Below are 12,730 nucleotides of genomic sequence, written 5' to 3'. Positions count from 1 at the left end.
TCAGATAGGAAAGACTTGTTAGGGGAAAATTTAAAATATTTAATTATTAAGGAAAACGGAGTTTGCAGTGGTTTCGTATGGATCAGGGCGCGGTGCGCGCCCGGGGGGTGAATCGCGAGCAGCACGCACACGCACCACTCAAGAGTCCAAAGCTACAGCTCGTTCGCATAACCATTCGGGGGGGGGGGGGGGGGGGGGGGGGGGGGGGGGGGGGGGGGGGGGGCTTCAGGTCAGCTGCAAACGCCCCTGTGATGGTGTCGAGTGGCTACGTGTTTCGTGGTCGCCCGTTTTCGTTATTCGGCGGAGAGAATAGAGAATTCTCGAAAGCCTGGGAAGATATCAAGAACCCGGAACACCCGACATCTTCCCCATACATAACAAGCAGTATTGCAAAACAAAACAAAACAAAAAAAATTCATTTCGGCCCTGGTGGTATCAACTGACGCCACCACAAAGACTCTCTAGCGCATAGAGGACGAAGCCAAAACCTTTTGTTTTCTGGGGAATTGTTCTTCAAGGATGACTACTGCGACAGACACCGCCATTTTTCATTTTAGTGGAGCTGGAAGCTAAAAAAATGCTGTAGTGAATACAAAATTACAACGTTGAGGTAAAAGAGAAATCACAATTTTATTCCCACGTTTGTAAATCTATCAATTTGTGCACTAATGAGCTCGTTTTTCGTTTGTTGCTCATGTGGTTATAAAATTGCCATATGTCTTAATTGTCACCATTATAAATCAGTTAACACTTGCACTATCGGTTCTATGTTTCGTTTTTGGGCTTATGGGAGCCGTAAGATTTAGTAGAACATACAGAAAACATTTTTTTTTGCCTGAAATCCCCCCTTCCCCCCCCCTTCCCCCCAAAAAAAGAAGAAAAAAAAACAGGGCTTGAAGGGATATTTGCACGTTCACGTGAAGACACTGCCCCTTGCGACAAATCTTTAACCCGTTTGCATATCTAACCTTCCTATACTCTTCAAGCTTTCATTCGACTCTGTTTATCCCCACCGAGAACGAAAACAGCAAACCGAACCTTCAAGCCCCAGCGTTGCGGGCAAAAAAAAAAAAAATCGACAGCCGGATTGTACAGCGCTTGGTGCCGAGGGACGCAGTGATATAGTGGGCAGCCGAGACTTCCGTCCGCATCGTTACATGCCTGGCTTCCCTCAAGGCTGGCGCTGGAGCAGTCCGAGCCCCACGCGCTCGGCAGCTTGGTCGCCTGGCGCCACCGTCTCTTCCACGATCGGGCATTTCAGGCGAGCGTTGCACTGCATCTTGCTCCCCCAGCTGTTCTTCCGTCAGAAACGACGCACTTATTTCGGCCGGCGACACCAGTCCGCGCGCGCAGTTCGCCGGCGGGGCGCTTGGGTAACGGGACACTGGCTGTTGACGAAGCGGCCCGTCTTTGGGGAGCCGCCTTTGATTCATTCCCCGCGCGTCCCTTCCATGCGCCCGCAAATCGGTGCCGAGACCCTCGGATGATCGCCCTCCGACGCTGCGGCTGCTGTTTTGCGGGTTTCGGTTTGCGCTGTCGACGGACGCGCTGAGTGCGTGCGAGCGTGTATACGGTGCCCGACACGAGTGTTCGTTTCAAAGGGACGCGCGGCGGGCGAAAGGGCGTGAGATTCGGCCTCGGTGGCCTTTAGCTGGATCGTTTTGCAGCCGAGGGAGTCGCTCGCCTCGCCCGACGGCGAGGCGACGACTCCAGCCTGTGGTTCCTCGGAGCTGACGTTGAGGCTGTTGGCCCGCTTATGCACCCTGGTTAGATACGCACGCTTCTTGTACCATCCGCGGTGAGTTTTGAGAGTTACTAAGTGAACCGAAGCGTCGTTAGTCAGCAAGCTTAACAGAGCCCCCACGATTGATACCAATCGAACTTGATTTTGAATGAACAAGGCTGCGACCGAGATATAAACCCCGTCGCCGGACGAGTACTAACCACTGGTGAATCCATTATTTCACCGCTCGTCCACCACACTGTACTTCTCCTCCAGCACTGCACGATCATTACTGGTTGTTTCCTTTTGAATGGACGCGGGGCTGAATGGAAGGGTGGCAGGTGTGAAGGCATGCGAGTAAAACATGTATTGTGGGATCACAATGTACTGCAATGCATTCCAACAACAGTTTGATACTGTTGCGGTTAAAACATCACCCATTGCAGCAACCTGTGCGATTTCCGTCAATTCCAATTGACGTCATCGAAATACCATTACCACAACCTTCGTAGTCCCTATCACTAGCGGTGGTTTATCACTTGTACATGCACCCTCTATAAGAGGGTGTACGTACAAGTGATAAACTACCGTAAGCTTAATAAGACTTGGTTGCTGGATAGTTGGTCATGACAGACGAAGAAATAAATACTGCGCCAAAGACGAGGACGTTGAAATCAGGACGAGGTTGTCCGGTCTCTATTACACCTTCATCTTCGTCTTTCGCGCAGTATTTATTTCTTCGCCGTTAAGCACAGCAGAAAGCCAGATGAAGGACGTCAGAGAAATTGCCGGTTGGGTGCAGCGGTGTTAAGATACAGTGTTATTAACGTACAAATGGTCTCTGAACAAATTCGTTCTTACCATGGTTTCCTACTTCGAGGATCATTCGCACTGGCGCATGCATTCGTTCCTATACCCCCAATCAGCGAATGGCGAAATTAGTGCGCGACGGCCCAGTTCTGAGCCAGCTTACGTGTAGGATGTTTCAACAGAGAAGGCGAAGTGGGGGGGGGGGGGGGTAGTGTTGTTACGTTTTACTCCCCAAACCAGGAGCTGCGTGGTGGAAAGGAGCGCAGTGCACTGCAAGGGCCGATGAAGTACATGCAAATTGCGCGTTTTTCATTTTTCTTTGCTTATCAAGGATAATAAAATGCCCGCGCGTGTTTGCTACTAAATTTGTGCCACTTTGGGTCCCCAAATTCTTGATGATAAGCGTCTGCTGCGAGCGGAGCGTTGATATACGTTTCAAGCTCGCTGTTCTCCTCACCATGAAATGTATAAAATGGAAGCCACTGTCAGCGTCCCGATGACATGAACCAGTCGGAAGGGAACAGTGCGATTCGCACATATAGTTGGCACGGACGAAAGGAAATAATAAAAAAAGCAGAGCTTTGCTGGTGAACGACCGACATAAACATGAGGACTACGTCGTCCCACCGCGTAGGGCGCGGGTGTACAGCGCGTGAACCCGACACCGCCGTTCGGTGGCAGTGGTCGTAAAAGGGTGGCACATCACACACATCACTGCTTCGCGTCGCAGCGAAATTGAAGCGAATCAAGGGGCGCCTTGAAGGCCCCTCGTCGTCTTCATACGCTTGTAGGAAGCGCGTTGGTAGTGAACGTGTCTGATGTGCCGAAGACGTTGGGGGATGCGAGTTCGCGAGTGCTACAAGGGGCAGACTTGTAGGCAAGCGTTGCGAACATTAGTTGTATGTATTTCAGCACCGTTGTATACCCAATGACCAAGTAGCGATTGTCAAAATAGTCAAAGGTCAAGTCATGGCTTAGTGAACTGTTCTTGTAGAGGAACGTCGTTTGGGTTGCTAATCGGTGGTCGCATGCAGCCGACGCTGTTGGGTGATGAAGTTATACCTGCGTGGTTTCACAATGAGCTGTCATCAGGTTTTTGTATGATCAGGTGCTCTTGGGAAAGACGGGACGAACTCTGTTATTTTCGACCATTATGTCTACGTTCTCTCCCGTGTGACTGACGATTCCGTAATGGTGAGCCTTTAATGCACGTGCGTCACGCACCTTCACAGCTTCCCATTCAAACTGGCCCAATTTATTCCCTTCGTTGATTGGTTGATTGGTTGATTGATTGATTGATTGATTGATTGATTGACTGATTGATTGATTGATTGATTGATTGATTGATTGATTGATTGATTGATTGATTGATTGATTGATTGATTGATTGATTGATTGATTGATTGATTGATTGATTGATTGATTTAACGCGCCGATGCAGCGCAGGCGATGAGGCGCGCCGTAGTGGAGGGCTCCGGATTAATTTTGACTACCTGGGGAGGCATCTTGAACGTGCGCCGAAATCTCGTACACACGGGCGTTTTTGCTTCTCGCCTCCGTCAGAAAAACAGCCGCCGCAGCCGGGAATCGAACCCGCGTCCTAATTTATTCCTTTCACGGGTGTATCTAGGTTGGATTCGGTGATTATCCAAGATTATTACTCAGCGCACGAGAGTTTACTCAGCAGTAATGTTTCACAACCATAACCAACTAGCCTACATCTACTCTGACTCGATCCGGTTAACATTGCTTTGCCTCTGTCTGTGCGTTTTCTCAATTTCTTTTCCAACATTTATCTTTGCACTAAGTGTGTCTCCTATTTTCATTTTTTTCGTATTTTTAACTGTTTAAATTTTCCCCTATTTCTAACCTTTATTTCTCCTTACTTTCACCTTCGAACCTCTTCCTCTGGCCTCCCATGTTTCTTTATTTCCTACACCTCTAGCAACCCTTCTTCCTCACTTTTTTTTCACACATCTCATTGAAGCAATTCGAGTACAAACAGCGATTTAAAAATAAATTCTGTTGTGAATTTTGAATCATTCGGACATGCGTAAAAAAGAACTTCGATTGCACAAGCCTCTGTTCCGCAAAACCCGAAGGAGCACTCAGCGGTGTTCGATTCAACATTGATACTCTTATTCACAATTCATAAGCAGTGCTTAGGCGCCCTAAAATTTCTTTTGTGTAATTTCTAGTGAAGGGTCGTGCCACACATTTTAGGCACTTGTTCAGGTAGCTCGTGTTTTTTTTTTTTTTTTTTCGCTTAACTTTCCTGGTTTCGTTGAGGTGGGCACGTTGTCTGTATATAAGCAGCGTCTCGCCGGTATTCTTTTCTGACGTTTTTCGCCTGAATTTTCCAAAATCCGCGTTGTGTCTTGACACCAAATTGTAAGCAGCTTTGAGGGTCACAGGGTCTGAAGAAATCTCTAGACATTTGATGTCTACTTCGCAAATAGCGACGCTTATTGTCGCTATAGCGGCGAAAGCACATCCCTCAAAACACGCCAATACTGTACCACCCTGTATACGAACACGGGTCTTTGGATGACTAATTGCTGCTCTGTAAGGAATACTGCCTGTCAAGCGCCGTCTTCAAAGAAACCCACAAAACTAACGAGCCGACGGTCGATCCGTGGGCATGTGACCCGCCATAAGCTCGGCTGAGGGGTGGCTATTATATATCTGGCGCCTTTTTTCGAGAGTGCCGGCGTGTCATGCAACAGTGGTTACGGAGCTCTTCGATCATGTAGCCATAACGCGTGGCCCAAGTTTGTCTGGGTACTTGAGTAACTTCTATGCAGCCAAACGTCTACTGCAGTTAATCGATGGTCCACGCGGTGACCCTAACGGCCGTTTGACTCTGCTGCATACTGCCGAAGCAACTTAATACAGTGTATGTTCGTCCCTGTGGGTCGCGGGACATGCTAACTTTATCTGTTTTTAGGTACAGTGACGCCGTAGCGTGATGGTAAAGCTAAACTAATACGCACATTTTGGTGCAGGGTGTTGCGCAGTTGGGACCTCGGTCCCTCCTAGGGAGTTTCAGTCTGAGTGTGCATGTTTCTTGTGTTTAGCTCATCCAGACTCGTTTTAAAGTGAATTTTTTTTTATACTGGTCACCGGGGATTTATCAGGGCTGCGTGTAAGTGTACAATGGTGTTAGTGCAACTTGCCTGCGGTGTCAGTGCAGCGGTTATGACGTGCATTAATTATTGAAACCTGATAGTGTGCTCGGCCTGCACCAAGGGAGGGAAACTGACACTGTCGTGAACGTGTCGGGATATCGTTCACTGAATTGATGGATGGGCCTTGCTTTCTTTCTTTTTCTCCCCCTCATGTGTGGTTCCCTCTTCCCTGGTGGGACATCAGCGGAGCTGGAGTACTTCGGCGAAGGCCGCGAGTGCGTCAACTGTGGCTCCATCTCGACTCCGCTGTGGCGCCGAGATGGCACGGGCCACTACCTCTGCAACGCGTGCGGGCTGTACAACAAGATGAACGGCGTCCATAGGCCGGTAATCAAGACACCCAGGCGACTGGTGAGCTCTTCTCGGAGAGCTTTCGTTGCATGCATCCTCACCCCGGCCAAGGTGAGGATGCATGCCGTCCGTTATGCCCTGCCCTTAGTGCGCATGCGTTATTTAAGGCCATGTTGGGGCACCAGCTAATAGCACCTGTTTTTACTGAGGTGGGCAAAGCAAGGGCACTAAGGCTGGTGCTTTGGACCCATAGGGTCTTAAAGTTTAGACGTAACTCCGTCCTAACTAGTAACCATTTTTTTTTAAATACGACGAGATATGAGCAACATATCATCTAGTATATGTGGGTGAGATGAGGGCTGATGATTATTTAGAGCATATTATCTGCATCGAGTTTGCGGTGAATGCTGCATCTGCTTTCTAAAATTTTATCGTCATTTCTATTTTGCCGATCCACAATGTTGTACGCTAAGTACCTGAGCTTGGGAGTGCGCCATTACAGTCGCTGCCCTGCTTTTTATTGCTAGAAGCAGTAGTAGGAACTTCCCAGCGAAAAGTTTGTATGAGAAGGTAACAGAACCATGCTTCCTATACGTCTCACCAGATACCCTCAGTGAGGGAAAGGAATTAAGAAAAGGCCCTCTGTGATTCACCGTTTAGAACAGCATATTCTGTAGGGAAGACACGTTTCAATGAAGAAACAGAAACAAACAAAATCGGCAAAGCAAGCGAGGAATTGGCACAAAAGGGATACTGGCAGTGAGTGCGATATCAGGTAAACGCTTGGGAAAAGGAAAGTTTGCACCGAGTTCTTATCAGTTTCAAACATAATAAAGTCTCGCAATTTCCCGAAATGGTTTCGCTGCCTTCAAAGACACCGCTCGCGCGAAAATTTGCTAAACGTGGATTTATTTTACCGATACTTCAACCTCCTTCTCATTTGAATTTCTTGGATCGCCCGCCGTGGCGTCACCTTGTATGACTGTAGCCAGACGTCGCTTATAAACTTTTACCCGTGTTCTTTTGTGCGCACTAAAAATATGTTGGCATCTAAGCGGCCTCATCAAAGAGTACTTGGAAGCATGGCTGATCATCTTTTCCAAACTCCCTTGGCCCTAGCAGTGGTAACGGAGGCAGCAAGCGTCATGTTTCGCCATCGTCGGCACATGTAGTGCGCGTGACACCGGCTTCTCGAACACGGCCGAAGTCGCATCCCCCCTGTCCAAACACTCCGCGACGGAGCGCGTCGGCCGCGGTGGAAACCAAAACCGATCAGACGGACCCGCACAACAGTTTGTCTTTGTCCGGGCCGCGCGCGGCTGCCGCGACAAGTGTGAGTGATGACGGAGGGGGGCTTCTGCCGATGCGCAGCTTGCCTCGGAGCTCTCTCATCGGTTGTTCTTTTCCTCGCCCGACGCCATCTCGCGTTTCGCAGGACATTTTTTTTCTCATCCCTTTGCTCTCCTTCTTCCGGACAAGTTTATCTGTCATTAAGGCGATGACCTCGTTAAGTACTTGTATCAGGTCTAATCACACCCTGTGAAACCGAAAACTTAGGAGGCCGAGATCTCGAAGAGCTTGGCGTAGAGCAGCCGGGGTCGTTCAAATTGACTCGCATTAGTAAAAACGCTTGCTTAGCTTCTGATAGTTACAGCGTTTTGTCAGAGACGAAACTATGGTACTGTAAATCAGTGCTGGACAGCTACGGTCTGGAATTTGAATTTCTGCGCGCGTTATGGCTGCGCACAGAAGTTTCGCATTCAAATTGCCCACGGTTTGTGCAAGCCCGAACAGGAGAGGAGTTACTAAATTGCACGTTGGTAAAATGCGCCGAATCAAATTGAGCAAGAGCTCACACGCACCAAACAATGAAATTTCCTGTTGCGGGAACTACGGGGACATGTGTGCATCCACAGCAACTCTTGCCTGAACTAGGCGGAAATGCAGACATAAGTGTATATAACGTAGACGGAAAAAGACGCCTATAGGCATTCTGTGGTTGTCCGTTGTAGATTCACCTGTTGACTCTTGAACACAGCCGGCAAACAAGAAAATAAGCTTGACAAACGCGCGCACACGCACATGTAATAACGCATGTGTGCGCGTATGCGTGAGCGTGTTGTGTGTAGTATATCGACACGGGTGCCATTTTTTTGTTCGAAGTATTGCGCTTAGGGCTAGCAGAGAGATGGAAGCGAAAGAAAAAAAAATGTACAATTGTCGTAAAGCCGGCGCTTTTACTTACAACAGTTTGATTGTAAATGAGGGTACAACATATACGTTTGCGTTTTCCTCTAAACGCAATCCTTCAAACGATGCTCCATCACCTAGCTTGTCTTCAAGCTTTACGGATTCGTTATTCAGTGTTTGGATTGAATTCGATCCTTGCCTGTGTAAAAAAAAAAAAAGTAGAAGTAAGGGTTAGCTATAACCTTCTAATTTTGCTTGTCTGTGTTCTTTTTTAATCGTTCCAGTCGGCGTCCCGGCGCGTGGGACTGACCTGCTCCAACTGCCAGACGGGCACTACGTCGCTCTGGAGGAGGAACAACGTTGGGGAGCCCGTGTGCAACGCCTGCGGCCTCTACTTCCGCCTGCACGGGGTGAGCACTTCCTGCTGCTGCTTCCTCTCGGGCCTTGCATCCGCGTTTACATCCGCACGCGCGTGTCATGCGCGAGCGAGCGCCGCGGACGGGAGAAACCCAGTGTCTAAGCGCCTTATCTTGTGGCACAACATGATCTGGGGGCGTTATTATTAGTTCGCGTTATCGGCGCCCGTGCAGTTGTCTGAGCCTTGTACGCTTCGGGGCGTTTGTGTGTGGTGGCGTTTTTTCCCTTAGCGACTCCGACCAGGGAACGACCTGCACCTTGCTCGGACTCTTTCGGGTTCTGCTGCGTTTGTTATGTCGTCTTTTTCGTGATTACGTGCCTCGCACGAAAAATTTTGTAGCTTGCGTGCGCCATCTTGTGTGTCATAGGAGGTTTGTCGCTCCCAAACAATTAAAGGAGTACTGACACGAAATTTCTCGCTTTCAGTTTTTATGCTGTAAAGAATACTTATTGGCCCAGTAATTATGAAAATCAAACCGAAAGCCGTCAGCCGCCAACACAGAATTAATTATAGCACGTTTATTGCAACCAGTTTCAAATTTGGTCGCCGCGCGGGAAAATGGCCTCCGCCCTGCAGTGGTCTGCTGCTGATGATGATGACTAAGACGACGATGATGATTTTGATGATGAGCTTGTGTGTGAGCACTCATATGAGTGCGTTTTCAAGTTGGCGCGGGATTAGGAGGGTTACACTGCGGTTGATCACAGCTAGATGTTCGTCGGGCAGATCCGCGTACTTTTCATACTTGTTAGATGCCGGAAGGCTCATATGCCCTATACTAAACAAGCATACGGTTAATGCTAAGGGAGCTTGACGCGCTATGTCGCCCCCTTCCCTCTCGAGTCATTCTTTCTGCCTATTTCAGACCGAATACCGCTCAACGCAAAACAGTGAAAATAATTTTTATATCGCTGCGAGGAAAACGCCTTAGAACTGGGTCACGTTTATGGAGCTTGGAGTTATCACGCTGGTGTGGCTCTGTGGACAAAGGCTCTGTTAGTTTTTCTGATTTGGTATTGTTCCAGGTTCTCTAAACTTCTTTCGCCTCACTGTATTCACCACATGTGAGGTAGCAGGCCTCGCCGTTAGTGGGATAACCTATAAAATATTAAACTTTCCTCTCTCTGTCGCTCTCACGGCTCCTTTCTCATGTTTCCTCAAATGAACCAATGTTCAATGTGTTTGTCTCATTGCCAGTTCACGTGCGTTAGCGTCTGAAGTGGGGCCACAGAAACTCGCTATGCAGACGCGGAGTTCGCGAAGCCGGTTGCTGTGGGTTTTAGCGCGTGCTAACGCGGTCTGCTCTGGGAGAGGTGTGAAAGGCTGCGGACGAACGATCCGGGCCTGCCAGTCATGGATATCTTTCAGCGGCAAGCTGGAAAATCCGTGTGAGGTGCAACCAAGGAGGTTAAAAAAAATTGCAATTTTTTTAACCTCCTTGGGTGCAACAGCCGGGTCTCCGACGAAAAGAAAGGCGCCGCCAGCTCTGCTGTTTCTCCAGCCTTGCACCACTAGTGCAAGCTGAGCCATTTTTTTTTCTGAGAGAGAGAGAGAGAGAGAGAGAGAGAGAGAGAGAGAGAGAGAGAGAGAGAGAGAGAGAGAGAGAGAGAGAGAGAGGAGAGAGAGAGAGAGAGAGAGAGAGAGAGAGAGAGAGAGAATCAACTTTACTGAGTCCTTAAAGAAGGTGCGTGTGCGCAGGCACCACATAGGGGGGGGGTGGGGGGGGGGGGGGGGGGTTCCCTAGTCGCGGGACCCATGTATATACGTGTCCAGCAGCTCCTGGCCCCTGGCCACCAGTCCGTACTGAGTGGCGAGGTCGGGGCTGTACAGCAAGGTCTCCCATCGCTCGAGGGGGTCGGGGATAGGGGTTGGGAGAAGGGAGGGGGGAGGGGGCTCTTGAGTTTCGTGCACTCCCCTATGATGTGCGCTGTCGTGCTCGGCCGGGTACATCTTGTTCAGGAGCACGGGATGCGCTAGCGACCCGATCGCCGGGAAGCTTACATCGCTCGTTTCTGTACATCTGGACTATGTCTTTGTAGCTCGTGGCGGGGTGCATTAGCTCGTCCTCGGCCCGGTTTGACATTTCTCGGGCGTGGTGGTCGGCGAGGAGGTTGCCTTCCACCTGCGAGTGAGCCGGGACCCACACGAGCTTGATCGCTCGTCCCGGTGGTCTTCGTTTGTTTAGATGGCTAGTGCCGCGGGAGAGACTCTCCCCCTCCGGTAGCGCGCGTATGCCGTCTTGGAGTTGGTTACAGCGGTCTTCGCCTCCGGCGTAGCCAGGGCGAGGGCCACGGCCACCTCTTCTGCTTCGGCCGGGTCTGTCGTGCGCACCGACGCGCTGGTGACCAGCTTGTCGATAATGGTGACTACCGCCATTGCCTTCGTGCCGTGTTTCGGGAGCGAAGCGTCGACGTAGAGTACCCGAGGGTCCTCTGTAGCTGCCGGGCCAGAGCTTTGGCTCGCGCCGATCGCCTCTCGTCGTGCCTTCCCGCTTGTATGTTACGGGGGAGGGGTTTGGTCTCGATTGCTTCTTGCCACTCCTTGGGGAGCGCCTCCGTCTCTTGCTGTGGTTCGATATGCCATCCGATCTTTCTCAGGACGGCCCGGCCGTGCTCGGTCTTCTTGCTCAGCCGAGGTAAAAAGCGAAATTGCCCGTGTGTCGAGATTTCCGCGCTTATTAAAGATCCCCGGGCCGTCCAAATAAATCCGTAGCAATTCGCTACGACGCACCTCATAGCCAATGTGTAGCTTCTGTGCTTAAAATTTAACCCCACTATTTTTTTTTTAGTCGTGTGGGAACTATTGCTAGACACGTCTGGTTTTTTGCTCAGGCAGGAAGTCGGCTAGGCGCTGTTGCGCTCCAGGGGCGTATTCGAGCGACGCGAAGTTAAGTAAAAATATTAAAGACGAGCTCGAAGTTCAGTTTCGTCAGGCTTGTGGAGGCGCTCATTTGACACGGGCCCGGCGAAACGAGTGACGTTATCTGCGCAGCAGTCTCGAACCTTGGCGCCGGGGCAGCCGACTCATGCAGGCAGCGGACACCGCTGGCCTCCTCGTGGCCCCCTTCTCACCGCCGACGACTCGCTCCGCGTTGCGATAACCCCGGGCGTCAAGATTTTGATCATAACCGCATGCTCCGTGCTAAGGCCGCCGCATATAGGGTGTCCGCGGCAGTGCCAACCATGGGCGCGCGAAACCGGCCGCCGCTTGCTCTCAGCAGCAGCATGGCGCTAGGCGTTCTTGGCAACGCTAAGCTATACTCGGTTACAACCACGGAGTACAACTTATACGAACGGCAGCGGAAGTCGCCCTGCACCTCGTCACCGCATCGGCTGTTCCCCCACGCGGCGCAGAGTTCCTTAATGCGAGTATTGTAGCGTGAGCTACACTGGCCGAGGTTGAACAGTTTCGCGTGGCTCCTGGAGAGCCGTGCTGCGCATGCGCGAAGAGCAGTGACGTCACATGGCGCACAGAACGTTGACCGCTGCCCGGCGTCTCTCACACACCCCACGCGCCCAGCGTCTTCGCCGACCTCCGTTCAGCACGTGGCCGCCCGGTCCACTTGATGATCATGCGAGGGGTGGCCGGGTGTGCAACCGATGGCTCGTGCGTCGCAGCAACAGCGGCGTGCGCCTGTGGAACCAGCTTAGCTCTGGGTCGATTGGGCTGCGCCGGAGCCGCTTGATAAATATACATGTCACATAATGCGTACATCGTGCGTGTGTCATTGAAGCAGCAGTAAGTATGATAATCAAGCTAATCCTAAACAACCAGGAAAGCTGATAATAACCAGCTGAACGTGAGCTCACGCAACGTATATCCTGCCTTAGCCGACCTAAGCCAGCCACTGCTAATTTTTTTTTAACGTAACACGAGTAATTTCTATGATTTTTTCGTGCTTAATCTGGTTATAAATTACAGCAATGACAAAAAAAACTATGTGAGAAAAAGTAGGCAATGCCAGGCATTAACCGCCATCTTCTTTCAAAAGGCCCGCGCGCGTTCACGTCCGTCGCTTCGGCGGAGTGGTACTCCTCATGGGATATTGCCGTTCTTCAACTTGAACCCGGGTATCGATCCCACTGCACAACGCCAAGGAAGGGGTAACAC

The 12,730-nt window shown here is 50.5% G+C and overlaps 1 protein-coding gene across 4 annotated transcripts in view; it reads left to right on the top strand.

Moving 5' to 3' along the window:
* Positions 1-12,730, top strand: part of LOC144152228 (uncharacterized) — a 67,324-nt gene that overhangs the window by 43,757 nt on the left and 10,837 nt on the right. For 3 of the 4 annotated variants that reach the window (XM_077683462.1, XM_077683463.1, XM_077683461.1), the window contains exons 3-4: positions 5,906-6,123; positions 8,487-8,612. In XM_077683462.1, coding sequence (XP_077539588.1) covers positions 5,906-6,123; positions 8,487-8,612 — 344 coding nt within the window. The remainder of the gene's footprint in view (positions 1-5,905; positions 6,124-8,486; positions 8,613-12,730) is intronic. The other variant, XM_077683464.1, reaches the window with a different exon arrangement.

The sequence above is a fragment of the Haemaphysalis longicornis genome, unplaced genomic scaffold, assembly GCF_048455015.1.
Source record: "Haemaphysalis longicornis isolate Haplotype H1 unplaced genomic scaffold, Haemaphysalis longicornis Haplotype H1 scaffold_9, whole genome shotgun sequence".
Classification (NCBI taxonomy): domain Eukaryota; kingdom Metazoa; phylum Arthropoda; class Arachnida; order Ixodida; family Ixodidae; genus Haemaphysalis; species Haemaphysalis longicornis.
The sequence above is the reverse complement of the archived record's forward strand: the minus strand, read 5'-3'. Positions and strand labels throughout refer to the sequence as shown.